The sequence below is a fragment of the Barbus barbus genome, assembly GCF_936440315.1.
Source record: "Barbus barbus genome assembly, chromosome: 16".
Taxonomy (NCBI): domain Eukaryota; kingdom Metazoa; phylum Chordata; class Actinopteri; order Cypriniformes; family Cyprinidae; genus Barbus; species Barbus barbus.
Genome location: NC_136744.1, coordinates 16,268,973 through 16,295,471, shown reverse-complemented (window position 1 = coordinate 16,295,471; position 26,499 = coordinate 16,268,973). Strand labels below are relative to the sequence as shown.

At 36.2% G+C, this 26,499-nt stretch overlaps 2 protein-coding genes across 3 annotated transcripts in view; both read left to right on the top strand.

The window, feature by feature from the left end:
• The first annotated feature begins 2,594 nt into the window (after positions 1-2,594).
• LOC306882239 (urokinase-type plasminogen activator-like) lies at positions 2,595-7,084 on the top strand. The gene is made up of 11 exons (XM_079436741.1): positions 2,595-2,770; positions 3,601-3,690; positions 3,797-3,839; positions 3,959-4,094; positions 4,181-4,278; positions 4,368-4,412; positions 4,576-4,753; positions 5,343-5,494; positions 5,578-5,718; positions 5,986-6,134; positions 6,254-7,084. The coding sequence occupies exons 2-11, from the start codon at positions 3,634-3,636 to the stop codon at positions 6,449-6,451; spliced, it is 1,197 nt and encodes a 398-aa protein (XP_079292867.1). The 5' UTR covers positions 2,595-2,770; positions 3,601-3,633; the 3' UTR covers positions 6,452-7,084.
• A 6,860-nt stretch (positions 7,085-13,944) lies between these two features.
• LOC306882221 (vinculin-like) overlaps positions 13,945-26,499 on the top strand; it is a 42,397-nt gene continuing 29,842 nt past the window's right edge. The window contains exons 1-3 of one of the 2 annotated variants that reach the window (XM_079436712.1): positions 13,945-14,311; positions 22,705-22,775; positions 25,308-25,458. In XM_079436712.1, the coding sequence (XP_079292838.1) occupies positions 14,144-14,311; positions 22,705-22,775; positions 25,308-25,458 (390 nt within the window). In that variant the 5' untranslated portion in view covers positions 13,945-14,143. The remainder of the gene's footprint in view (positions 14,312-22,704; positions 22,776-25,307; positions 25,459-26,499) is intronic. The other variant, XM_079436713.1, reaches the window with a different exon arrangement.

Here is a 26,499-nt window from a genome sequence, read left to right as displayed (position 1 = left end):
CCATCCTCACCACATTCTACAGAGGCACTATTGAGAGTGTGCTGACCAGCTGCATCACTGTCTGGTACGGGAACTGCAGTGCTGCTGACCGCAAGACCCTCCAGCGGACAGTGAACACATCTGCAAAGATCATCGGTGCCCCTCTCCCCTCTATCCTGGACATTTTCCTTACACGATGCTCCAGCAAAACCAACAGCATCGTGAAGGACTCCGCCCATCCCTCCCACAGTCTCTTCCAGCTCCTACCATCAGGAAGACGGTACCGGAGCATCAAAGCCCGCTCCGCCAGACTGCTCAACAGCTTTTTTCCCCCAGGCTGTGAGAGCCCTGAACTCAAACCACCCCGCCCCCCTCTGAAACCCCATGCAAACCCCTACCTCCTGAAACATGGACCACCCCCCACCCCAAACCTTACCACACCAAGGAAAACTGTATGGAACTTTTATTTTTTTAATTTTTTTGTGCAATTCGAAGTGTGCTACACACAGGTGAGTGGGCCTGTACAAACCACCTGTAGTAACACACTCTCCTCTATGTGCACTATGGACACTCTACACTATGGACACTTTACACTTTACACTATGTGCACTATGGACACTTACACACACTGCTGCGTGTGCACAATCCCACAAAAGACTCAGCAATATATATATGTTTACATGCTCATGCACTACAAATCATCCTGCACTGTTCCCCAACCAGCTGCTGACTCAAATGTCTCTCTTTGCACATGTACAGTATTTGTGAATCATTCGTATAGTTTGTATTTTTTATCTTCTATTTTTTAGTTTGTATAGGGTAATATTTATGTGAAGCATTCGTATAGTTTGTATTTTTTATCCTTTATTCTTTTAGTTTGATAAATACTTATATATAGTATACTTATAGTGTATAGGTTTATAGTGTTTTTTACTTCATTGTTGTATGTCTGTATTTATGTAGCACCGTGGTCCTGCGAGACACGACATTTCGTTCCACTGTATGTCCCCACATGTAGCGGAATGACAATAAAGCTCAACTTGAACTTGACTTGACTAACCCGAAGGTTGTGGGTTTGAGTCTCAGGTCCGGCAGGGATTGTAGGTGGGGGGGTGAATAACCAACGTTCTCTCCACCCTCAATACCATGACTGAGGTGAGACCCTTGAGCAAGGCTGCCCACTGCTCTGGGTGTATGTTCACTACTGTGTGTAAACTTGGATGGGTTAAATGCAGAGCACAAATTCTATATTATGGGTCGCCATTCTTGGCCACACACCACTTCCCCTTTCCGTTTTAAGGAAGTTGAGCAATAAAGGCTACATCAGCCAGTCAAGCTCTTCTATCGAAGTGATTTCCTAGTGTCAAATATGATATGTCTGCATATTTTCTTAATGGATGTCATATTTACAAGAATTTATAAAAAAAAATAAAAAAAAAAGCTTAATCTTAATGATTAAATAAATGCCCATCTGGTGATGAATATGAAGTATGCATGCATATGAATTTAATTACAGTGTTTGCAAGACAGAGCTGTGTAGCCTATATCTCAGACCCTGACACAAAGTATTATAGCTGTGTAATGAATTCAGCCCAAACTGTTTAACATATAATATGAGTCCATGTACACTTTAATCTTTTTGAGAAATTTAAGATTAAACTTTCTGAAAAGGCAATGCTTTCTACAAAAGAAGTCACTTACACTTGATGAACAGCATCATAAAAGGTGATGCAAACATTTAGCTGACACATCATATCTTATCATCACAGAAGCCAAACATCAGCAACACTGGAAGTTTGGTAGTGTGTTACAGGAAATGTGTGTCTGCACATTTCTTAAATGTCTGCAGATTTCTTAAGGTGATAGAGAGGTGACATCATCTCCTCTAGCTCTCTCGTTCATGAAACCCCCCTCATTTATCATGTATAGATCTCACAGGATGAAGCTAAAACCGAGGAATATAATACTATGATTAATCGTCTGAGATTGAGAAAAATATTGTAGAGTGATTTAAAAAAAAAAATCAAGAAATTACAAAAATGCAATATCACATAAAAGTCCGGGATTTCAACTTTATTATAAATCAGGCATGCAAACTGTGGCACGCATTTGGGCAGAGAGTAAAAACATATGTGAATGGTTCCGGATGTAAGGAAACAATGAAGATATGTGATTTCATCATGTCACATTACTCTGTGATTTTAAAAATAGATTGTCTGAGTTAAAATTGACTGACAGCAATGAATCACCTATGTACGTGACAAGAACAACACGCATCTGTTTTGATATCTAATTAATCTGAAGATCCATTTTTTTTAATATTAACTATACTTCAACAACTTATTAACCCTTACAAGTTACCCATTTTTATTAGTCACAGAAAACACTACTTTGTGATCATTTATTGTTTTAATTCTCAAAGCATGTTGTGAAATGGCCACTGCAGTATAAAAACCACAGTTATTGTCATTGCTTCAGGGGCAAAGTCCCTATTAGGAATATTTCATTTTCACAGTGTTTTATCTGCTAGAAAAAGGGAAGAGATCTTGAGTAATTTACCATGAGTCACAGTATGAGGTTCCGCGAAAAGCATAGCCAACTATCTCATTGTTTAGTGCACAGCACATGTGCCAGTTTGCCTGAGGCCAGGCCCCCCTCAGCCAATCACAGCCTCGTCACTATAAAGCCAGGAACACTAACAGGCACATGACAGCAAGTGCTCAGGAAGCCCAGTGCAGCTCTACACTGCAACATCTGCAAGCTAATAAGCAAATCAACTACTATCAGTAAGGTAAGCACCAAATACACTTTTTCTGGATCAGCTTTGCTTTCATTCTTTTACATTTGCATACTGTGCCTTTATAGCTATTTTTTTATTGTCTTGATTTATACATATTGCATGTGGGAATATGAATGAATTAGAATTACATTTAAATATGTTTATCCTGTGTATATATGATACAACTGTAAGTGCACTAGTAAAACATTTTTTAACCACACTTAAGGATACAAATATAAGGTATCAAATTTAATTTGGCTGCTTTACATATTATTATAGTACCATGCCTGAAATGCGCCAAGAATTTAGTCAAAGGTACTTTAGGAGTAGTTTCATAAGTGATCAATGAATTATGAAAATGAATGGAATCAACGGATTGTATGAAAAAACTGATCAATGGTGTTGTTCTGACGATTTGTGCTACCCTGTCAGATTTTGCTACCTCCCTTTAAAACAATTGGTAGCATAATTCGACAGCAAAAAATGCTACCTATCAGATTTTGCTTCCAGATATTAATGTGGTGCGAGGCTTTATTAACATGTGCACCTACCCCAACCCTTAGCCTACCCTTACAGTATTAAAAATACAGTGTTGGTAACATAATCCGATAGGTAGCATGATTTGTTAGAACACAAGGGTTATAGTACCATTATATGCATGCTTGCTTGTAATCAGTGCTTGCAGATTCATATGATTTTCTTGGCAATGCTTGCTTATTCATTTGTCAACTTTAAAAATGTTTTTGTTAACTTGAAAACTGTTTGTGGTGAGAGAGCATGTGCCTTCTCTTTTAAAGATGTGTCTTATGAATATATAGCTCACTTCTTCAAAATGTTTTTAGGATCGCCTAGGAAAACATTGGTTTGCGGTCAAGATGAAGTGTATACTTATGATATTACTCTTGACATGCACACTGTACTTTACTGAAGCCGTAAGTGGAAAATAAAATAGAAGTGAAAATTCTTACTTCCTACGAAAGGTCTTTAAATATAATTAACCTTTTTACCCATAGCTAATATTAATATTTCTGTTTTTAGACTAAAAGCCCTCAGAGAAAATACACTTCTACTCGAGTAAAGGGTAAATTTATTTTGATTTTATCACATTAAAGTTTTCCATCAATATGCTATTTGATTATGGTTGTAGTTTTAGCATGTGAATGTACAGTATAGGTTTAATAATGACTTTTCTCTTCTCAGATAAGTGCATACTTGATGGAAGCAATGAGAGCAAAAACGAAGTGTCAGTGACAGTCAGTGGACGGACATGTCTACCATGGAATATATTACCAAGCAAAAACTCCTCCATGAGGAACTGCTATCATAGCTACTGCAGGTATTCTATATTTATGTTTTCTGTTGCCCATTAATGGAGAGTGAAAACTGATTATTTTGACAGACCTCTGGATTTTGCTGTTTTAGGAATCCAGATAACAAAATTCAGCCATGGTGCATTGTAAGGAAAAGAAACCGTTACGTATGGGAATACTGTCACATTCCCCACAGGGAAATGGAACCAAGTAAGTAGAAGTCCATCTCTTTTGATCGTTTAAGTCATGGGAAATATTGATAGCAGTTTGACTAATATGACTTACATTTGCTTATGCAGCCACCACGAGTCCACCCACATCTGAGCCATCAAAGCAGGACACAGGTAAAATTATGATTTATCTACTTTTTATCACCCATTCTAAACCAAAATCCTCTATCATTTAGTGGTAATTTTAGGAAAATCCCCAACTAGGACCTGTTTACAAAGCCTAGAAAATGACCTCTCCTCACAGACTTCATTTTTCTGATATTTCTTCATTATTCAGAATCAACGTGTGGGGAGCGACGCTTGAACCGCTTTGCAAAGATAATAGGAGGATCAAGGTCAACCGTTGAGTCACAGCCTTGGATTGCAGCTATCTTCAAAAGAGAGGGATTCATTTGTGGAGGAACTCTTATTGCTCCATGCTGGATCCTCACTGCAGCCCACTGCTTCCCTGACGGGTATGTCAACCCGTTGTTAATGGAAAAATCTGACCTTCTATACAAGTAATCAGCCAATGAACAGTCTGCTCCGGGGTCTGGGTCTTTTATCACCCTGTCAGCTTTATTTCGAAATAATGACTTGCTGACAGCACATTATCCTTCTTATTACTCAGCTTCCACTAAGAAAAAATAGTCCACTACAGCATACAAAACAATCAGCTTATCAACAAAATGAACACTTCAACAATATTACAGTAATAGCAAAAATAAAGTCATTTTCACTGATATCATTAAATAAGTTGCAAGATGGTGCCAAATTGGCAGTAAAATCATGAGGAAAGAAAGGAAAACAACTTTAAAAAAGTCTACGTGGTAACTTGCATGTAGATGGCAAAGAACATTTTGGTAATAATGCCACAATTTGTGGGAAGCTAACTGCATACTAATAAGTTATTAATCAGTTAATATGAAATATCAGACCACTGAATCCTGTGATCAGAATCAAGTATTCCAAAGGGCCGTGTAATAAAACAGCTTAATGCAGTTAATATAATGTCATTGTGGTATAAAATATCATATAATTTTACTGTTTCTTTGCTTTAAACAGTAATAAAACACGCATAATGAGATACTCGGTCTATCTGGGAAAGAATGCCATCAATGAAACCGACGCTGTCAAAGAGCAGCAGTTCAACGTGAGCAAACTTGTAGTCCATGAGAACTATAATTACACAGCTGAAGACTATAATAACGACATTGGTGTGTTTGCTTTACATTTGATTATTCCAGCAATTAAAAGAAGAGCGCATGAATAATAAGTAGTGCAAATTCCCCTCCTTTAGCTCTTCTGAAGATAGTGGACAGCAGTGGACAATGTGCAGTAAGGACAGACTCTGTGAGAACCGCATGTCTTCCCCCTTTCCAGCAGATGCTTCCCACAGGATTCTACTGTGAGATTGCTGGCTATGGAAGACATCAAAAGGGTAAGATGACACACACTGTAACAATGATTATTTTCCTACAGCAACAAGATATAAGGGCAACATGGTGTCCACAAAGTTGATCTATGATATGAAATATAACAAACTTGGATATGCTATGATTATGACATACTAGCAGAGAATGTAGTTGTACATTTTAGTAATCAAGTCATTTTGTCACTCTGGATGTCAACGTTGAATGCCAGGACTAGAATGTAAAATGTGAGATGAACATAAAAGTCACCATTGTTTTTATCCGTTTTTTTTAAGGTGGCTTTGATTACTCTCGATATCTGAAACAGGCTCAAGTGAGGCTTATTTCTCAGAATGATTGCCAGAACAAGTATTACAGCAAGGATGAGGTCAATGAAAACATGTTGTGCGCAGCTGGTAGAGACTGGGAGGAAGATGCTTGCCAGGTAAACCAGATGTTTTCACTGATGATTGATAAATACGATATTTGGCCTAGGCAAGTGAAAATATCTTCATACAACTGTAAGAAATACATATCTGAATGTGTTTTTTTTTCTGCTTTCAGGCTGACTCAGGAGGGCCTCTGGTGTGTGAAATAAATAACACCATGTTCCTATTCGGTGTCATTAGCTGGGGAAAAGAGTGTGCAAAAAAGTTTAACCCAGGAGTTTACACAAAAGTCACCAATTATAATAACTGGATCTCACTGCATACTGGTTTACCCAAATATACAGCAGGCTCCAGATATCCACAAAAGGATTAATTATGACAGGGTCACTTTACAACAGAAATGTGAGCATTACTCAGATGCTTAGCCACTCAGGGTTATGTTATATTCTGAGCAGAATACGTGCCAATTATTTATACCATTTAGATTATATATGGCAGCTACTGTAATCAATAGGAAACATCTTTGATGGTGTTATAATTACATGTTCCTTGTTTACTCAATAGCGATACCAGTGTTTAGGTGTATGAAGGATAAAGAGGACCTTTGTTCAGATTTTGAGAACTGTAAATAATGTATTTTGTCTTTTTATACCTTTCTAAACAAGTTGATCTAAAATGACTGATGTTAATGACATGGACATTGGTCCAGTTTATGGCAATAACTATATATATAAAGAGGAAGTAGTGTTCCAGAATATTAGATTTTTAAATTTATTTAAAATCTGTTATATTAGTTCTTTTTTATTGTTACTTTTTATTATACACTATTTAATAATTAATTTATTGCAATAACGTATATATGACAAATGTATTTATGTATTTTTACATACATAGCTCTGTAAAACAGCCTTTTACTTTAATACAAAATTATTATTCTTTAAATTTTTATGATACACCATTGTATTAAGGCACCATTGTATTTGACATTAAACTTGCTTTAAATCTCTTCATGTTTTAATTTCATTCATTTATTATAAATATTTCTTTAAATTACAACCAGCTGATCAATTCTCACTATAATTTTTCATTCTTTTTAACCATTTATTGGCCAGTTTATCTATTAATCATCTATTTTTTCATCTATTAGTCTCAATGATGTGCAATCATTTAAAAATATATATATTTAAATATAGGCATGGTCTAGCAGTAATTGCACTTCTGCCTCCTTAAAGGGATAGTTCACCTAAAAATAAAAAATGTATCATCCTCACCCTCCTCCAAATATGGAACACAAAAGAAGATATTTTGAGAAATGGCAGTTTTGTTTTTGTCCATACAAAGGAAGTGTCAGTCCTTGTCTTGTGTTTCCCTTCCTCCCGTGCCCATATTTGGCCTTCCTGTTCCTGTCCTCGTTTGTCTTCATTAGTTTAATTAGTCCCTAGCCCTGTGTTTGATTAGTCCACACCTGTTCCTTGTTTGCCTAGTGTTCTTAAACCCTGTGTTTCCCTGCCTCTGTGTCCAGTCTGATCGTCATTCCCTTGATGTTGCCACATGCCCTGTGATGCCTGTGGTTATTGCTTCACTAAAGTCGTGTTTAAGAGAAGTTCCTTGCCTCTGCCTTTCCCTGCTCCCAGAGTGAGTGTGACAGGAAGTCAATGGGCAACACTGCTGTTTCACTATAATAAGAACAGTCTTCGAAATATCTTGTGTGTGTGTGTGTGTGTGTGTTCTACAAAAGAAAGAAAGTCATTCAGGTTTGAAATAACTTTTTTTTTTTTTTGGAAATATCCAAAAAACATCCCTTAATATCCCTTTAAACATTCTTGTCCCAAACTAATTGTAATTAAATATTGTATGGTAACATTGTTGTCACAAAAGGTCAGTATGTTCCTCTTTTACCTGGTCAATAATGATGGAAATGTCCTTTTTTTTATAGCCAAGACTTAAAGCATGAGCATGAGTACAGAAATTGACTGTTAAAATAAACCCATCTTGAGAAATATTTAAGTTAAGGCTGAAATCTAAACAGATTTTAAATCACGGGGCATCACTTACCAACTTTGCAATAGTCACAAAGGAAAAAACACACTACCACACTTCAAAATTGTTCTGATCACATCAAACTCAAACAAGTGGTTAGAAGATGTTTGACAAATGAAAACAAGCTGTGAAGCTAGAATTATATGTAATTAGGGTGTGCAGTAGAGTCATTCAGATTCCTGGGTCCCAACATCTCTCAGGACCTGAAGTGGGACAATCACATTGACTCTATTGTGAAAAAGGCCCAGCAGAGGCTGTATTTCCCCCATCAGGTGAGAAAGTTCAACCTGCCACAGGAGCAGCTCAAACAGTTATACTCTGCCATCATTGAGTCTGTCCTGTGTTCATCTCTAACTATTTGGTTTGGTTCAGCTACCAAATCAGACATCAAGAGACTACAACGGACAGTCAGGACTGCTGAGAGGATTATCAGTGCCCCTCTGCCCAGCCTCCAAGAACTTTTCACCTCCAGAGTAAGGAAAAGAGCTAAGAAAATCACTCTGGACCCCTCACACCCAGCCCACTCTCTCTTTGAACTATTGCCCTCTGGCCGACAATACAGAGCACTGTGCACCAAAACAGCCAGACACAAAAACATTTTTTTCCCCAGGCCATATCCCACCTGAACAACACATAACACACCTCAGTACTGGACATCTGTATACAACTCAACAAACCTTCTTCAGTATTTAGCACATATGCACATTCACAAATTTGACTGGACATTTTTCCTTTTTCTGTATATTTTTATTACTACTGTTATTTATAATTTAGTGTATATTCTCTTTAAAGCTCAACAATTAAGCTCAATAAAGCTCAACTTGACTTGAACTTGACTTGACTTTAATATTGTGTTTTATTACCTTAACTTTATGTATGTTTGCACTATGTTTGTACTTTCTGTACCGGAAGCTCCTAACACCAAGACAAATTTCTTGTGTGTGTGAACACACTTGGCAATAAAGCTCTTTCTGATTCTGATTTTAAAAAATCGGAGTCTGTGACCATTATACACAATTTTCTATGGAATAGAATTTTCTCTGGCTCTGACTTTCAGCAACTAACGTTGACCTATCCTAACTGTAAATCTGGGGAAAATCAAGGTAAAAATCATGTAGTGTATTACAGCCTTTAGAGTACAGCCCCGGTCTCCGCTATACATGTATGTATGATATTGATATCTTGAGGACATATAGTGAAGTGACATACTGCCAAGTATGGTGACACATACTCAGAATTCGTGCTCTGCATTTAACCCATCCAACGTGCACACACACAGCAGTGAACACACGCACACACACACCATGAACACACACCCAGAGCAGTGGGCAGCCATTTATACTGCGGCGCCCGGGGAGCAGTTGGGGGTTCGGTGCCTTGCTCAAGGGCACCTCAGTCGTGGTATTGAGGGTGGAGAGAGCATTCACTCCCCCCCACCTACAATCCCTGCCGACCGGAGACTCGAACTTGCAACCATTGGATTACGAGTCCGACTCTCTAACCATTAGGCCACGACTTCCCTCCAAGATACTGATATACTGATCATGGTCATTGGTGTAAATTAGTGGTGAGCTGCATTTAAACAGCTGAGAACTTTCCTGAGAAGAACCACATGCTGTTGTGTAAGATGACAGAGAGTTTTGGGGAAGCGTCCGTGAGAAAGTAGTGAATCACCAAAGACTATATGTAGACTCAAACATAATATTCTTCCTTTTACCAAGAATACAATATGCTTATGAAAGAAAAAGCTCTTGACCTAAAAAGGAAAGAGTTTGGTTAACCGATAAATGACAAGCAATGAAATATATATAACACAGTAAAGTCATTTTTTCCTGTAACCTATATCAATCTTCTCCAAATCCTTCACTATAGCAGACCAGTTAAGGCATATTTAAACATCAACTATCCATACTATATGTTAAATCAAATTACATTTATGTGTTTTTCATGGCACTGTATGCTTTCAACTATTTCCTTAGTATATTATACAGTCTAGTACATTTGTGTATAGTTGTGCAGATTTTTATTAATATATATTTTTTTGTTAGTCAATTGCCGAAAAATATGTAGATATACTTGCCAATATAAAAATCCTGGTTTCCCTCGAACAGATGTTTATATACAGTAGCATGTGCTATACGACAGATGTGTTTTTGAGTTCTGTAATGACTCTTATTGCACATTGGAGGGCGCTGCTACATCATTACAAGAATGATGGAATGATGGCATTTATCATATTATTATCTTATTATATAGTGAAATCTCTTCATGGAGATTTCTGTTGTCATCTTGTTATCTGGTTGAGCAGATGTTTCTCTCTTCTGTCATATTCCAACCTCTCATTAAAAGGTATTCCCAGCCACATTGCTGGTTATATCTAACTGCAGGTCTGAGTCATCCAACCTAATGGAGAACATTAGTTTGTTGCTTTTTATGTGGGCTGTCTTTTAATTAAATTAGTATTGTAGCTGCAGTGAATATTATTAATTATATATACAGAAAAAAATAATAAAGTGGAATCCAAACATCAGAGACTACTAATAGCCTAAAAATTGTGTGATTTTTCATTCCTTTTCTAATTAAATTCATTACAAATTATATTATAAACACAACACTTTGAGTGAAATGCTGAATTGAAGCTGAACTGCCATGATTTTGATTTGGTGATTGAAGGTTGTATAAATCACAATATAATCACATTATCCAGCATTATATTTGAGAAACATCCAAAAAGCATCTTGTGCTTTTATATTGATTGAAATTTTTTAATTTTTAAATACTAGTATTTGTTTATTTGCATGTTTAAAACTGTGTGAGTAAGCGAGTGTGTTTGTGTGAGAGAGAAGACAATGCGATCACAGCCAATGGGGCAAATGCAGCAAATATGAACTAGTCAGCAGTAGGGCTGGATGACATTAAATTGCTGAGCACAGCATTACTCACCTTGGCTATAATGGGTACAATTCTCCACCGTTCCATTTCAATACAAACCGTTTCAACACCAATAACAGTAATATGATTTATAATTTCTAATGATGACAATTAATAATTCATATCATAAGTAAACATATTAATCAGTCAGCTGTTTTCCATTTATATTTTCTAATTAAAACTGTTAGTTTACCAAAATAAAACTAGTGATTGAAATGGTGGCTAGACAGAGACTGAGGATCTTGAAGGGGAAAACTGTACATTTATTTATAAGTTTGTTAGAAGTGTGAACTGACTGACAACTTTTGGTGTCTGAAAGAGTTTAAAAGCACAGCCAAAGCAGAAGTTCTCCTGTCAAGTTTGAGAACACTGAGAGACTGCAGACAACGTCTTAGATATGCAAGCAGCATCCCTAAGCGACTCTGCACTTACAAGATTCAGTGGCAGCTGCTAGTTATATAATAAACAGTTTACCTTATCAGTGTTGCAAGACACTTCTCTGTGCTCCTCCATCCGAAATCCCACCTTATTTGGTAGCCTTACAGCTGCCTTGTGTTTTCTTAGCACTGAATGGTGCCTGAAACAAAGTCACAAGGGAGTCTTACTTGTCTAAAGACCTAACCTGTGAATTATGTATAATTATTATGCTTCAACATTACTTTCCTGGAGATCCTAAACACATCATCAGATGTCTAAATGAAGTCCTGTCCCTTTGTCAGCAAACTGAGTGTTTCATTATGGGGAGTCAGTCTCCCTTTAACCAAATGTTTATTCTTGACTCTAAACACATCGTCTAAAGTATTAAGTTAAACCAAACAAGGTCAATATATTAAGTGTCCAGTGCTTAGCTTCAAATTAAGAATTTCTACAGTCTCACCATTTTTTTTTTAAATACAATATATACATATATATTAATTGCACTTAAATTTATACATTGTTATACAGTTTGCAAGTGGTCACATCTAAAAGCATGGGTAAAATTTTTAGTGATTTTTTTTTTTTGAAAGAATTAATGCATCTATTCAGCATGGACACATTCAGTTTATAAAAAGAGACAGTAAATATATCCATAATGTTAAAGAAGGTTTATATTTAAAACAAATGCTGTTCTTTTAAGCTTTATATTCATCAAAGAATCCTGAAAAAAAGATCACACTTTACACAAAATATTAAGCAGCACAACTTCAACACTCATAATAAAAATGGGAAGCCGTGGCCTAACGGTTAGGGTTGGACTCGTAATCCAAAGGTTGCGGGTTCGAGTCTCGGGCTGGCAGGGATTGTAGGTGGGGGGAGCACTCTCTCCACCCTCAATACCACGACTGAGGTGCCCTTGAGCAAGGCACCGAACCCACAACAACTCCCTGGGCGCCGCAGCAAAAATAGCTGCCCACTGCTCCGGGTGTGTGTTCACGGTGTGTGTGTGTGTTCACTGCTGTGTGTGTGCACTTTGGATGGGTTAAATGCAGAGCACAAATTCTGAGTATGGGTCACCATACTTGGCCGCATGTCAGCATATTAGATATTAGAGTGTGAAACTGAAGACTGAGTAATGACTGCTGAAAATTCAGCTCTGCCATCGCATGAATAAATTACATTTTAAAATAAATTATAAAAATGCAGCCTTGGTGAATATAAGAGAACATTTTTAATGGCTATGTATATATACACCACCAGTCAAAAGTTTTTTAAAGAATTCTCTTCTGCTCACCAAGCCTGGATTTATTTGATCCAAAATACAGCAAAAACAGTAATATTGTGAAACATTTATACTGTTTAAAATAACTGCTTTCTATTTGAATATATTTTCAAATGTAATTTATTCCTGTGATCAAAGCAAAATTTTCTTGTTTTCACTACTCCAGTCTTCAGTGTCACATGATCCTTCAGAAATCATTCTAATATGCTGATTCCCTGCATGCTCAAGAAACATGCATTATAATAATAATAATTATTATTATTATCAATATTTAAAACAGTTGAGTAGATTGTTTCTGGATTCTTTGATAAGTAGAAAGTTCCAAAGATCAGCATTTATCTGAAATAAAAAGCTTTACATTATACACTACTATACCAATATATATATATATATATATATATATATATATATATATATATATATATATTATTTTATTTTTTTTGTGGGAAGAAATACTTTCATAATACGAAGATGCTTTAAATTGATCAGAAGTGATGATAAAGCCATTTCTAATGTTACAAAAGATTCAGATAAATGCTGTTCTTCTGAACTTTCTATTCATAAAAGAAACCTGAAAAATTCTACCATTTTCAACATGTTTTTGCTGTAGCCAACTTTGGATCAAATAAATGCAGGCTTGGTGAGCAAAAGAGACTTCTTTAAAAGACATTAAAAATCTTTCTGTTCAAACCCGTTTGTGTATAAATAGCCTGTGTATGCTTCATTTAAACCTAGATTTGAAAGTATGCTTTCAGGTTATATCAGAAAGACATTCATCAGGCACGTGAACTTTTTGTGTGTTGCTCATCAGCATTATCTTCTAAAACTAAGATTAATACATTTTCCACCTACACATTTCATTCAGTCACGCAGGTATTATCACGTGAAGAAGGCAGATGTACGCTGCAGCCTAAGTAAAGACACGCTTGCATGGTCTGTCATTGAGTATCATTTACTTGTTTCACTAACACCATTAGCTATCATTAAATCAAATGTAATCCACGGAATCCTCACTTTATCATTCCAGCGCGACGCATTCCCTTTTTGGCCACTGCCTGCAAGCTCTTATCACAGGTAGGGAGGAGAGTGGAGACAGCGTCAGCGCGCACCAATCAGATGCTCCGCATGGCGTGAAACCTCGGCGCTGATTGGTTGACGAGCACTGGCTCTTTTAAGCCGTGCGTTCCCTCGCGCTCACCGGCGCCGTGCTTTGGTTATCCACAAGAAGGCGTCGGTCGTTGAGGAGGCGTTTAGGGATATCTCTGCATGAGTGGAATAGACTTGGGAATAGACGTTTGGATCGTGGTGCCCTTGGAAGAAATAACGGGGGAAAGCGCAGGGCAGAGCGAACTCGTGCCTTTTTCTCACTTGTGTTGAGGATATTGAGATTTCAGGATGCCAGTTTTCCATACCAAGACGATAGAGAGTATCCTGGAGCCGGTGGCTCAGCAGATATCCCACTTGGTTATCATGCACGAGGAGGGCGAAGTTGATGGGAAAGCGATCCCAGATCTCACCAGCCCAGTGGCGGCAGTGCAAGCGGCTGTCAGCAACCTCGTGCGGGTGAGAGTCCTGCCATCCATACAGCATCTTCTTGCTCTTTTAGTTTATCTGTTCTTTTATTGTCTTTATCAACGTGCACTTCATTGCGTTAAAACATCTCCCCTTATAAAAAATTACCATGGTAACCACAGTATCTTCCTAAATACCATAGGCACTGCAGTTATTGCTGCTACCTCATAATAAATATGAGGTCTTCTTCACTTAGTATGAAACTTTGTCGTTTTGATTCTTTTTTTCATGACACTAACACCAAGTTTCCTGTGAAAATGTATTGCTTTGTTTTAGTAACAATAACACTGTGGTATTTAGGTGGAAATTATTTTTAACAGTGGCTTTTTTTGAGGAGGGTGAAGGGTCGTGATCTGATCAGGTAAATGTGTTGCAATAGGAATTGAAAATACCAACTGTCAGTGTAAACTGATCATACTGGTTTTGGTTTGATAATCACTTCTTATAATAATAATTAATAATTGATAATTAACATCTGTGGCTTTTTGTTAAAGGAAATAATAGTTGATGTAAACACAGGGTCCTCATGGGTCAGTGAGGAGATGGACTGAAGCACAGCATGTGTCGGGAAGTGTTAGGCAGTGTCAAATTTCTGTATTTTTTTCTCCTGAAACATAGTTCACACACAGTAAACTAAAGTCCCTACATCTGAAAAAGATGACGATGAGTGTACAGTAGCTAAATTATTTTCAACCTGAGACAACCAGTAAGAGCACAGAGATATTGCAGTTAAAGACAGGCTCTAAACTTTCCAATGCTGTCATGATTTTAGACGTTCTCTAAGTGCATTATATAGGTGAAGTGATTGTGGTATAGTGCAGTCTTTGGGGGCTGTATTCTTCTCTGTACAAGGAGTATATCTGTTTAGAAAAGTACTTTGTCAGTTCCAGGAAACATCAAAAACAGAATCATCAATCCCAGAAACTTCCAAGAGTGTTGTACCATTATTTTCCCAGTGTACCCACAGCAACCAGACAGAACCTTGCTGGTATGTGCTCGTTCCTCTCTGGTCTCAATAAGTGAGTCTCTATTTGAAGAAAATGACAACAACAACAATCTGTTATTGAAGCAGTAAATATTTTAAAGAATAAATTTGATTGCTAGGAGAGTGTTTACTTCTGTATGTAGCTGTGTAGAAAATACATGTAATATGTGTTATATACCAAAAAGAATCATGTATATAATTTATGAGTTTGGTTTTGATATTTCTGATGTGAACAAGCTGGCATTCTATTCTATTCTATTATATTATGTTATGTTATGTTCTGTAATGTGTTCTAAGTGTTTTAATGCTTTCAGCCATCTTAAATATATTTGTTTTAATAAGTGCATATACCTGTAGATATATTCTATTCTATTCTATTCTATTGGTTTGTGTGTGTGTTTAAAATAACTTCAAGCATTTGAAAATGAGCTCTTGATCCTTGTGTTAAATGTTCTATTCTGTTCTATTCTATTCTGCTCTCATCTGTAATGTGTTCTAAATGTTTTAATGCCTTCAGCCATCTGAAACATATTTGTTGTAACTAGTCTATACCTGTAGATAAATATTCTATTCTATTCTATTCTATTCTATTCTATTCTATTCTATTCTATTCTATTCTATTCTGTTCTGTTCTGTTCTGTTCTGTTCTGTTCTGTTCTGTTCTATTCTGTTGCAAGTTGTATACAGTATGTTCTCACAAGTATATGGTTTAACTCAAGCAGGACCTGTGTTGAGAGGTCAGAAGTGCTGTCAAGTGTTAGGCTATTTCTTCTTGTTTATTTGCACCAAGATAATTTACTCCCAGCCATCATTAAGTAAAGTAACACGAAAAGAATCCTCCTAATGTACGTGAGTAAGTGACAAATAGGGAGTGAGCATTTTGTGCTGGGAATAAATAGGTCTTCTAGTCTGGGAAGTAACACGGTCTCACGGTGCATGGCTGGAGGGGTGATTCATGCACAGGGAAAGTGAATCCCTGCTGGCTTGAGGAAGTCTAAGGTGTCAGCGTCTTCACTGGAGACTCACCCCATCCCCCTCATATGCGGCACCTGTTACTGCTGAAGTGTCCAGCACATCAGCTAAGCCTCGAAATCAAGGATGAGGGAAAAGGTTTTATATCTCTTCTCATTCTAAAGACCAGTCTGTATCTTGGAGACAGTTCTATGTTTAGATTGTCAACATTCTTTTGGTCACTGTGGGATTGTGGAAAGAGAGATTAGATTATATACATTTTAGTTAACTCTCACTACTTCATGCTTCCACAGAATATTAGATAAGACTTAATAGATACAATCCAGAACCATATTTGGTCTTAGACTGTAACTTGAACTGATTAATGATCATTGCTGTGTGTGGAAGGGCTGGAATGAAACCAGTGAGGAATAGAAAACGAGATCTACCTGGATTCATATGGACTATTTGAGTTATTTATCTACTTCTCTCTGAATGCTTTTTCTGGATCTTAACAGAGAAGACAGCATGGGTCTGGCATGGAGGGGAGTCTCCATCTCTGTCTGTCTGTCTGTCTGTCTGTCTGTCTGTCTTTTCAGCCAAGTCTGCCACAGTGCTTTGGAAGAGAGCCATTGGCATACCATCCATACGCCATATGCATTTGTAAATGTGTGCCATTTATGTCATCCATAAGCTCTTAGATTCCCTTTGGAGTCAGCAGTAGTGCGGAGCTTCAATATATGTAAACTGCAAATGTCAACAGCAAAATGCAGTGATTAAAGACATGACCTAGTAACCCAAAGCCAAACTCTAGTACATTAGTGAATTTCCACTTGCATGGAAAACTCCCTTAGTGATAAAATGATTGTGTGAGAGGAGGTGATGCCCTTTGAAATGTGTTAAACTGCAGATAATCCAAGTCATTCATACAGATCGATCACAATGTCATAGTAAGACCCACACTGATGACACAAGCATAAACTTGTTTGCAGTCTGCTTCCCCCAGTTCCCATAATCCCTCAAGTACTTTAAACAGGCATATTCTTTTTAAAGCACGTCTCCATTGTGACTTCTTCACAAAATAAATCCAGCCTCGACTATAGAGAATATATTTTGAGTGGCTTGAATGTTTGCATAATGCTCCAGTTTGATTTCTATGAATCACAATATAGATGAGATTCTGCACGGCTCTTTTATGAGGGCTGTGACAGTGAACATATGCAATCTTTTTAAATTTGTATAGGTTTGAAATTACTGTTATTTATACATTTCTCAAAATTTACCCCAAACAAAATGAAGGAAAGAAAATAATTCTAAAAAAAATGAATTCCTTTTATGTAGTGGTTGACTGATCTCAGTATCGACCACTGTAGAATATAATATTTGATATATAAATAATACTCAAAAGTTTGGGGTTGGCGAGTTTTTTTTTTTTTTTATGTGTTTGAAAGAAATCTCTTGTGCTTACTAATGCTGTGTATATTTGTTAAAAAACTACAATATTGTGTATACAGTAAAAACTACAATATTGTGAAGTAATATTACAATTTAAAATAATTTTCTTTTTAATATATTTTGAAATGTATTTATTCCTGTGATGGCAAAGCTGAATTGTCAGCATCATTACTCCAGTCTTAAATGTCACATGATCGTTCAGAAATCGTTCTAATATTCTGATTTGGTGCTCATGAAACATTTATCATGATCAATGTTGAAACAGCTGTGTTGCTTCATATTTGGTGGAAACCATGTTAAAAAATAGAAATAATAAAAAAAAAAACACTTTTGATCAATTCAATACATCCTTGGTGAATAAAAGTATTAATTTCTTTAAAAATAACTAAAAACACCTTATTTCTTATATTTACTTATTTTGATAAAGAACTGAGGATGAAGGATGAAGATGAAGATAATCAGCCAAATGGGCATAAACAGAACAGAAAAGTAATTTATTTGACCAATAAAATGGTAAAATATAAACCAATACTGTATATTGGTCTATCACTTTTGCTAAAGTTACAAACATTATCCATAAAACAAATCTCAAAACAGACTCAATGGAATTCTTAGTTAGGTCACACTTTATTTTAAGGTCCAATTCTTGCTATTAACAAACCATTAACTGCATCTTTTACCTCAATAATTTCCTAATTTTCTGCTTATTAATAGTTAATAAGGTAGTTGCTAAATTTAGGGATAGGTTAGAATTAGGGATTTAGAATATGGCCATGCTGTATGCAGAATATGTGAGTACCAATATGTTAATAACAGGCATGCTAATAAGCAACTAGTTAATAGTGAGAATTGGTCCATATACTAAAGTGTTACTTGGGCTTGTACTTAATGTAATCATCTACAATGCACAAGTCTTTCAAGTCCGGCTTCCTCAGTCCTGTTTGCTGAAATGATCTGAATTGTCTTTAATGATATCTGACAGTGGCCGATAGACGGGAGCCGGAGAAGCTGCTGATCTGGGCTGCTCTCACAAAACCCATTATCACAGCACTAATGCACCTGAGATCAAACAGCCTTTTAGTGAAGCTACAACTGCTAAGCATTCTGCATTAATTATGCATCAAAAGTACACAATCAATGCACTGATGCCTCTTGAGTCTGTCTTTCTGTTACCCATATGCTTTGTTTGACACCACGGAAACTGCCAAATGTGCGTTTGAGGGCCCTTTTATAAAGTCAAACCTTTTATGGATCCGCCGGCGTGTGTGCAGAGTTTCCCTTTAAAGGAGTCGTGAGTCTTTGCGGAGGTTGTGGGAATCAATGAGAGATACTTCAGAGTTCAAGCGTAAACAGTCAACATATGACAGAGTGCTGTGACAGACCAGGAGCCTTCTTATATAAACAGCCATCATGGAGAGAGAATGCTGCAGTCTCACCCGCTCTGCTTTCGGCTGAGGGAGAGGTATCTTACTGCAGGTGCCGTCACATTCTCACTGTGTATGTGTCCAGTACTACCCTCACACACAAGTGAACTTCAGAGGAATGAGAATCATGTCAGATGTCAAATATCAGCTCAGTTTTTATGAGCCAGTGTCATAAATAAACATGCCATCGCCTGTTATAATCACATTGTTGAACAGGTGGATTTTGTGCTGCCCTGTTGCTAACACATGCCACTACGCTGTAAAAGAAAAGTACATTTAAAATGATAATACATTTTTTTATTGGTGGTGAAATAGAATGCTGCAGCAATATTTTAGACAGTGACAGAGTACAGTGTCACCCACAAAAAAATGAAACCATCAGGATAAAGGCCTGTACTCAACAAGAATGAAAACTATAGTAATGACTATATTAGCGTCCATATCAATGACTGTTATGTAGTTATGGTCTGTCAATATAACTGCAGTGCATGCTTAAAAAGTGGATTTTGATTGGCTGTCATTTCTAACATTCACTAATTGAAAAATAATAACTCTGAAAGCGATTCAAAAGTGCCATTATTGTTATAGTTATAGTAATGGTATGGACATTTTATTGAATTAGAGATTAGAGTTTTTTAATGAAAAATGTATAGTTATTGTTCTTCTATGTATCATTATCATAACTCAGATCACTCAAAAACACAATATTTACTTAATAATTTTTGTTTTTATAATTAATATATTTTATAATAATAATTTTAAATGTTACACAAAATGGCTTAATGGTGAATTTCTTTTTTTAAATCAAATGTGATGTATCACACGGGGACCTCTGGAAATGTTATTAATTATGTTTATCACATTGCCCCATCAAATGCAATGTAATTTTTAATCCTATATGAAAGGTATCTTATAATTATTTATTAGACATTTTTGACAGTGTAGTGAAATCAGTGCTACACGACAAGAGAGAACTGAGAAAAATGAATGGCTTGATCAGACTATCCATGGGTGAGGATACAAAAATTTGGAAGTACAATCTAGTTTTCACAAAGCCCTGTCAAAAGTCCATCGGATGATGTAAAACCATTTATTTGCTGACAAATAAACTGGAATATCTTGATGTAGATAACACAACAAATAATACATATTGTACATTTATTTATACTAGTTACAATAAAAAGCTGGTTGAAAATCAGTGAACATGCCATTTAATTACATACATATTTTGTGCCCTTGTCACTTTGGTTGCTTTTAGGGGCTTGCAAACCCCTAACTAAGTTGTTAATGGGCTCTTATTTACCACCATTACTTCTTGCCCCTCGGATGGCCTTATAGACCAGGACACTGAGCTAAGAATAACTGTGTGGAATGTGGTTGCAGGTCCAGTATCTCAAGAGAAGCGTCAGGTGGAGGCCCCATTGAAAAGAGCGTTTCAATATATCAGGTGCCATTAGACTCTAATAAGCCTCAGATACAGTGAAAATAATAAATGCAAGTGTTCAACCCCCTGACCACATGACATTTTGACCGTTTTGGGATGGGTACATCATGTTTAACCAGAACTGCAATGAAAGTCTTTTCATTCTGTTGAATATGTATACCAAACAGGCCCTGTGCAGCATTCATCACAGCCTGCACAGGACTGCTGTTTGTGACTGGCTGCTGTGTGTGCATATGTGATCTCTGTTCCCATTTTGGCCCAGCAGTTAACCCAGTTAGCCTTATTTATGAGTCCCCTTCACCCAATTAGGACTTTGTAAAAGGGCACGCTGCACTACAAAACACCATCCTCCATACAACTGCATGCTTTGCGCATTCCAATGCGATCAATGGTCCTTAGCAAGTCATCTGCTGTGAATCAGTGCACTCTATTATTTACTACTTGCGTCTGTTTTACCTTTTTTCATCTCATTGTTATTCCCTGCTATTTTCACCCATCCAATCAAATAAAAGCTCCCTCTCTATATATATTTACACGTCAACTCATGAAAAGCTTGATGGGAGCTGAAAAATCTTCTTTAAATATGATTCAGAGATGGAGGATAGAAAAATGAATGTGACTGCCTGTGTGTAATTACATCATTGGAAAAAAGAGCAGGCAGGAAGTGGCAATGTGCCGTGTGGAGATAACAAACATCTCTCTGTTACGCTGCTATCTCTGCATTAGTGGACTCTAAAAAAGGACACTGTAATGTCATTCCTGATGTCCAGTGAAAGGGCAAATAGACCACGTGGATGGGAGCATGTGTGTGTGGTCTGATATCTTGTCACCTCAGGATTATGGTTTAAAAATCACACAATGGTTTTGCTGTGATGAATGGAAGAATTAGGGACACTTTTTCCTTTTTTTTGCATGGACACTGAAAATATTTGCATTAATGGTTGATAGGGTTAGGTGATTATAGCTAAAAAAAATATCTATTCTGTGTGATGCAAATAAATCAATGACCCAGTGACAGGTTTTGGGTCCCACTTTATATTAGGAGGCCTTAACTACTATGTACTTACATTTAAATTAATCATTTGGTACAATGTACTTATTGTGTACATACATGTTTTTGCATTGTACTTATATTTTTAAAAATACCTATATGTAATTACACCTGTAATTAATTTCTATAATTACATTTTTAATTACAGTGTTGACCCATCCCTTACACCTTAACCCACCCTTAAACCTACCCATACCACCAAACCTGTCCCTATAACCTTACACATATCCCACCTCAATAGCAGCAATAGTGTTTTGCAATACAGTATGAACACAATGAGTACATTGTACTTATTTTTTGATGTAAGTACATAGTAGTTAAGGCCACCTAATATAAAGTGGGACCAGGTTTTGAATCAGTGAGACAGTTTGAACTGATTTGTGGAACTTAATTAAATAAACACATCATTGAATCTGAAAAGAGTTAATAACACGGTATAATGTTGATAACATGAAATTAAAATAATAGCAAAATTATAAAATCAAAGCAATTCCAGTACAGGTTTTTCTAGAATTATTATCATTAGATTGCACCCCTTTTTTTGTTTTTGTTTTGTTTTTCATTTCATTTCATTTAGTTGAGTTTTTTTAATTTCATTTAGTTTAGCTTTGTTTCTTTTGTTTCATTTCTAATTTTGTTTTGTTTAGTTTTCCTTTTCCTTTTTTGTTTTTCAAATTTTTTATTATTTATTTTATTTTTTACATGTTTGTAGATGTGTTGAGTGCATCTTCCTTTTCCAATGAGTTCATTCTGGAAATAATCAATAACTGGGTGTGGTAATGGCAGATGAGCAGCATGGGTTGTTGTTTCAGATTGGACAGTTGGAAATATTGGCAGCATCCCAGACAGCGAGTGGTTGATCAGCCTCAGGGCTCATCTAAGACACACAGGCCTTTATTGTGTCCAGACACTCAGAGCGACCCCATTCACAAGCTGTGTCAATCTGGTCTGCCTAAGGGCTGAAGCTTTTCCCTATAACCTTTTTGAGTGGAGGCTGGTGTCAGAAAAATAGAAATGTATTTAATGATCTCATTATGCATCTTGTAAACAAGCTTGTTTTACATGTGTTCTCAGGTGGGGAAGGAGACAGTACAGACCACAGAAGACAAGATTATGAAGAGAGACATGCCTTCGGCCTTCATTAAGTAAGACCTGTCTTCCTGTCTCTCTCCAGGCACCCGTCATGTGTACATACATCAGTTCTGAACACATACACGCTCATTACACAGGATTAACAAACGTGCCTTTACCTTGTCAAGAGAAGTTTAAAGTGATGATACATTACACAGGATTGTCCAAACATCTAAAGCTTTTTGCTCTTCCCGATTTTAGATACTTGTAAAGCCTGATGTCACAGTTTGAGGTCTTTGATGTACTGACCTTGGAGAAAGCTTGAAATAATGTACAGTGTAATGGAGGTTAAATAAGGTCTTGCTGGACATGTTCCTTTGGTGCGATTGCTTGCCGTCAGTGGCTGAGTCATCCTCTCACTGCTGAATCTTGGGGGGCGTTTTCTACTGAGCTTACGATGCATTATTGATAAGTCTACGCAAACACTACATGACTGCTCTCCCTAGTGTCTCCGCGGCTGTGTGAAGTGGTGTCTTGTCAGCTAATGCACATGGAGCAGTTAGTATTGAATTTAATATTGATGCAGACTGTCTGTTTGTGACTGTCTTTCACCATCTTTTTCCTCACTTTCTCAGATCTTTCTCAGAACACAAAAAGGTGCTTGTCCCTTTGTTCCTCAAACCTTAAAGGGTAAAAAGTCCATAAAACAGCATTTTTTTTTTGTTTTAGATGTGAAGCTTTTTGAAAAGAAAAGTGGGGAGATGACTAGCAATGAGAGAAGATAAGGTAACTGGGTCAAGACATTAATATTATATATATATATATAATAGAGCAATTGCATAACATAAAAATCTAAAATATTATAAGTTATAGAAAAAAGTAGAATATAAATGTATATTAATATTTTTGGAAGAGGAGAGATGGCAAGAAATGATGGAGAGAATAGGAGAAAACTGGATCAAAACACCATTTTATATATCATGTTTTTATATTATATGTAATGATATATTATAATGTATATAATGTATATTTTGCATAAAATAAAAATGAAACATTAATTATTTTTTAATAATATATAATTATAATCATTAATTATGTTTTATTTAATATAAAAATTTAATAGATATATATAGAGAGAGAAAGATTTCTCATAAAAATGTAAATTATTAGGTAACACTTTGCTTAAAACCTTTATGTAAAATGCGTTATAATATTTGTTTAAATGCATTAATTATGCCTTGTAATGCATTGTACAATCTCATGAATAATTGTAACCACTGTTAATACATTATAACACTTATCAATTCATTGTTACACTATGCATTTTAAATTCGGTTATAATTATATATATGGCCAGATAAAATGTATTACAGCGCACATTTTGAATAATTATAATGCATTTTACCCTTTAATAATGCATTACACAGGCTTTACGTAAAGTATAACCAGTTATTAAATTAAATTATTATTTTTTGTATATAATATACTGTGGATATAGATTTGTAAGACCTCATGCACATGTAGTGGCGTATGAAGCATCCTCCGAGCAGCAGTGGAGTTGACAGGTCCATATGGACCCTGCACAGCATCTCCTGGCTCACTAATCAAGCTCCTGAGGTTGTACAAATGTGAAATACATGACAAACCAGAATTACAAACTGTGATATGGTCATTCATACTAAGCAAGTCCAAATTTAGTTGGAGAAACAGATGGAGGCTAAATTTAGAAGAAATGTTTACAGTTATTAGTGGTGTTTGCTAAAACATGATTCACTATTTTTATTGCTCATATTTAATTATTATAATAAAGTTTTAACATGTTTCTGTACCATTTATGCTGCAGACATGATAATAACTCAAGTTGTGCTGCATATCAGCCTTGTGCTATTACCTTACAAAGCGATTAGACTTGATCAGGCTTGGTGAATGATAAAGTGTGGGTATCTGTCTCTATTTGAAATGGCCGGGCAGATGGGCTCAATTAAAGACAGCAAAAGTCTTAGCTGACACATTTCGCACCATAAACACAAGCTGGCACAGGGCTCATCAATCAGCACACATGTGGTTGGTGACAGGAAATGTGAACGTCTCTATATATAGGCTGTGTTGTAAGACACCCGGGTAGTGCCTCATACAGGGAGGTGCCTGCGTAAGTCTGGGTCTCCACCGCAGAATAACGATGAAGACGCCTCCTCCAGAACACGTCATCATCCCGCTCTCCCGTGGGCCTCGGGGCGACAGGGACGTACTTTAATTTCTATTAATATAGTGTTATTGAGTCGGAGAGAAGATTTTACATTGCTTACTGAAAAGCTTTGGAGTTGTTTACTGCTCTCATTTCTGGGAATTGAGTGTTTAAATAATCTTGATTTGTGATTTAGTGGGCCGTTTAAATAATCTTGATTTGTGATTTAGTGGGCCATTGATTTAATTTCAATTAAATCAATTAGTAGTGTCACCTCTTATTTGAGTCAAATGCATAGTTTTTCTTTTTGCACTGAATATAGTATCGAGCATTTTTAATAGAGCAAGCCATTATAGATTTATACAGTTTGCCTTATATATTTTTTTTAGAATATTCATATCAGTTGTGATTTTTTTCTCAGGGTGGAGAATGCCTGTGCAAAGCTGGTGGAAGCTGCTCAGATGCTGAGGACAGACCCGTACTCTGTCCCGGCCCGTGATTACCTCATCGATGGCTCGCGGGGCATCCTCTCAGGCACTTCAGACCTGCTTCTGACCTTTGACGAGGCAGAGGTACGAATGGAAATGAAGGCTATCTTGATGATGATTCAAGGCTGATGATTAATTTTCATAAAAAGTAATTGAGATTAATGATTAGGCTAAGCTAAATACACATACACTGCCATTCAAAAGAAGCTCAGTATTCAGCAAGGATGCACTGAATTGACCAAAATTGACAGTAAAAATGTTTATAATCTTATAAAAGATTTCTGTTTCAAATAAATGCTATTCTTATGAAGTTTCCCCCCAAAAATAAATTATGGTTTTAATATTAACCACCACAGCTGTTTTCAACATTAATAATAATAGAAAATGTTTTTAAGTAGCAAATCAGCATATTAGAATGATTTCTGACAGATCAGATTTTGCTAATGAAAATTCATCTTTGCCATTGCAGGAAAATTACATTTTACAATATATTAAAATAGAAAACAGTTTTTTTTTAATTGTAAAAATGTTTCACAATATTGCTGTTTTTACTGTATGTTTGATCTAATAAATGCAGCCTTGATGAGCATAAGAGATGTCTTTGAAAACCATTAAAAAAAACTTACCCCATGCTTTTGAACAATATTGTACACAATATCATTTATTAACATTAAACTTGGAATCATACCATGAAACGTATTCTTTTCTTGGCTTTGTGAACAAATAGTGCACAGTGGTAGATGACAATATTTTAATTAAAAATTAAGTGTTTGTTAATACTCTCTTCACACTTGACTGTTTCATGGTGTTTTTATATTCACTTTAAAATTTTGTGTTGTAAAGTGCACAGTAATTTTTATTTCACATTTGGCAATTTTTCAGATGCTTGGCTATTAATGTGAAACTGGCAGTCGATTGATGAGATCAGATATTTTTCATTTTTCTCTGGGAAATGTCATATTGAATTTCCAAAGAGGGTTTTGACTGAAAGCAAGATTGTTATCTTAACCAAGCAATTTCCTTGTGAAGAGTGATTTATGTAGATTATTTGACAGTTGGATGTGAATCTTGCATGCGTGCTTTCTTGTTTAACCTCATTAGATACGTGAAAGATCCTGTGTAAAT

Excerpts from the sequence above, each read along its gene's own strand:
- LOC306882239 (XM_079436741.1), top strand. The coding sequence starts at position 3,634 with ATGAAGTGTATACTTATGATATTACTCTTGACATGCACACTGTACTTT. Across the intron at positions 4,413-4,575 it reads GCCATCAAAGCAGGACACAG|AATCAACGTGTGGGGAGCGA; the intron begins GTAAAATTATGA and ends TTCATTATTCAG. Across the intron at positions 4,754-5,342 it reads GCCCACTGCTTCCCTGACGG|TAATAAAACACGCATAATGA; the intron begins GTATGTCAACCC and ends TGCTTTAAACAG.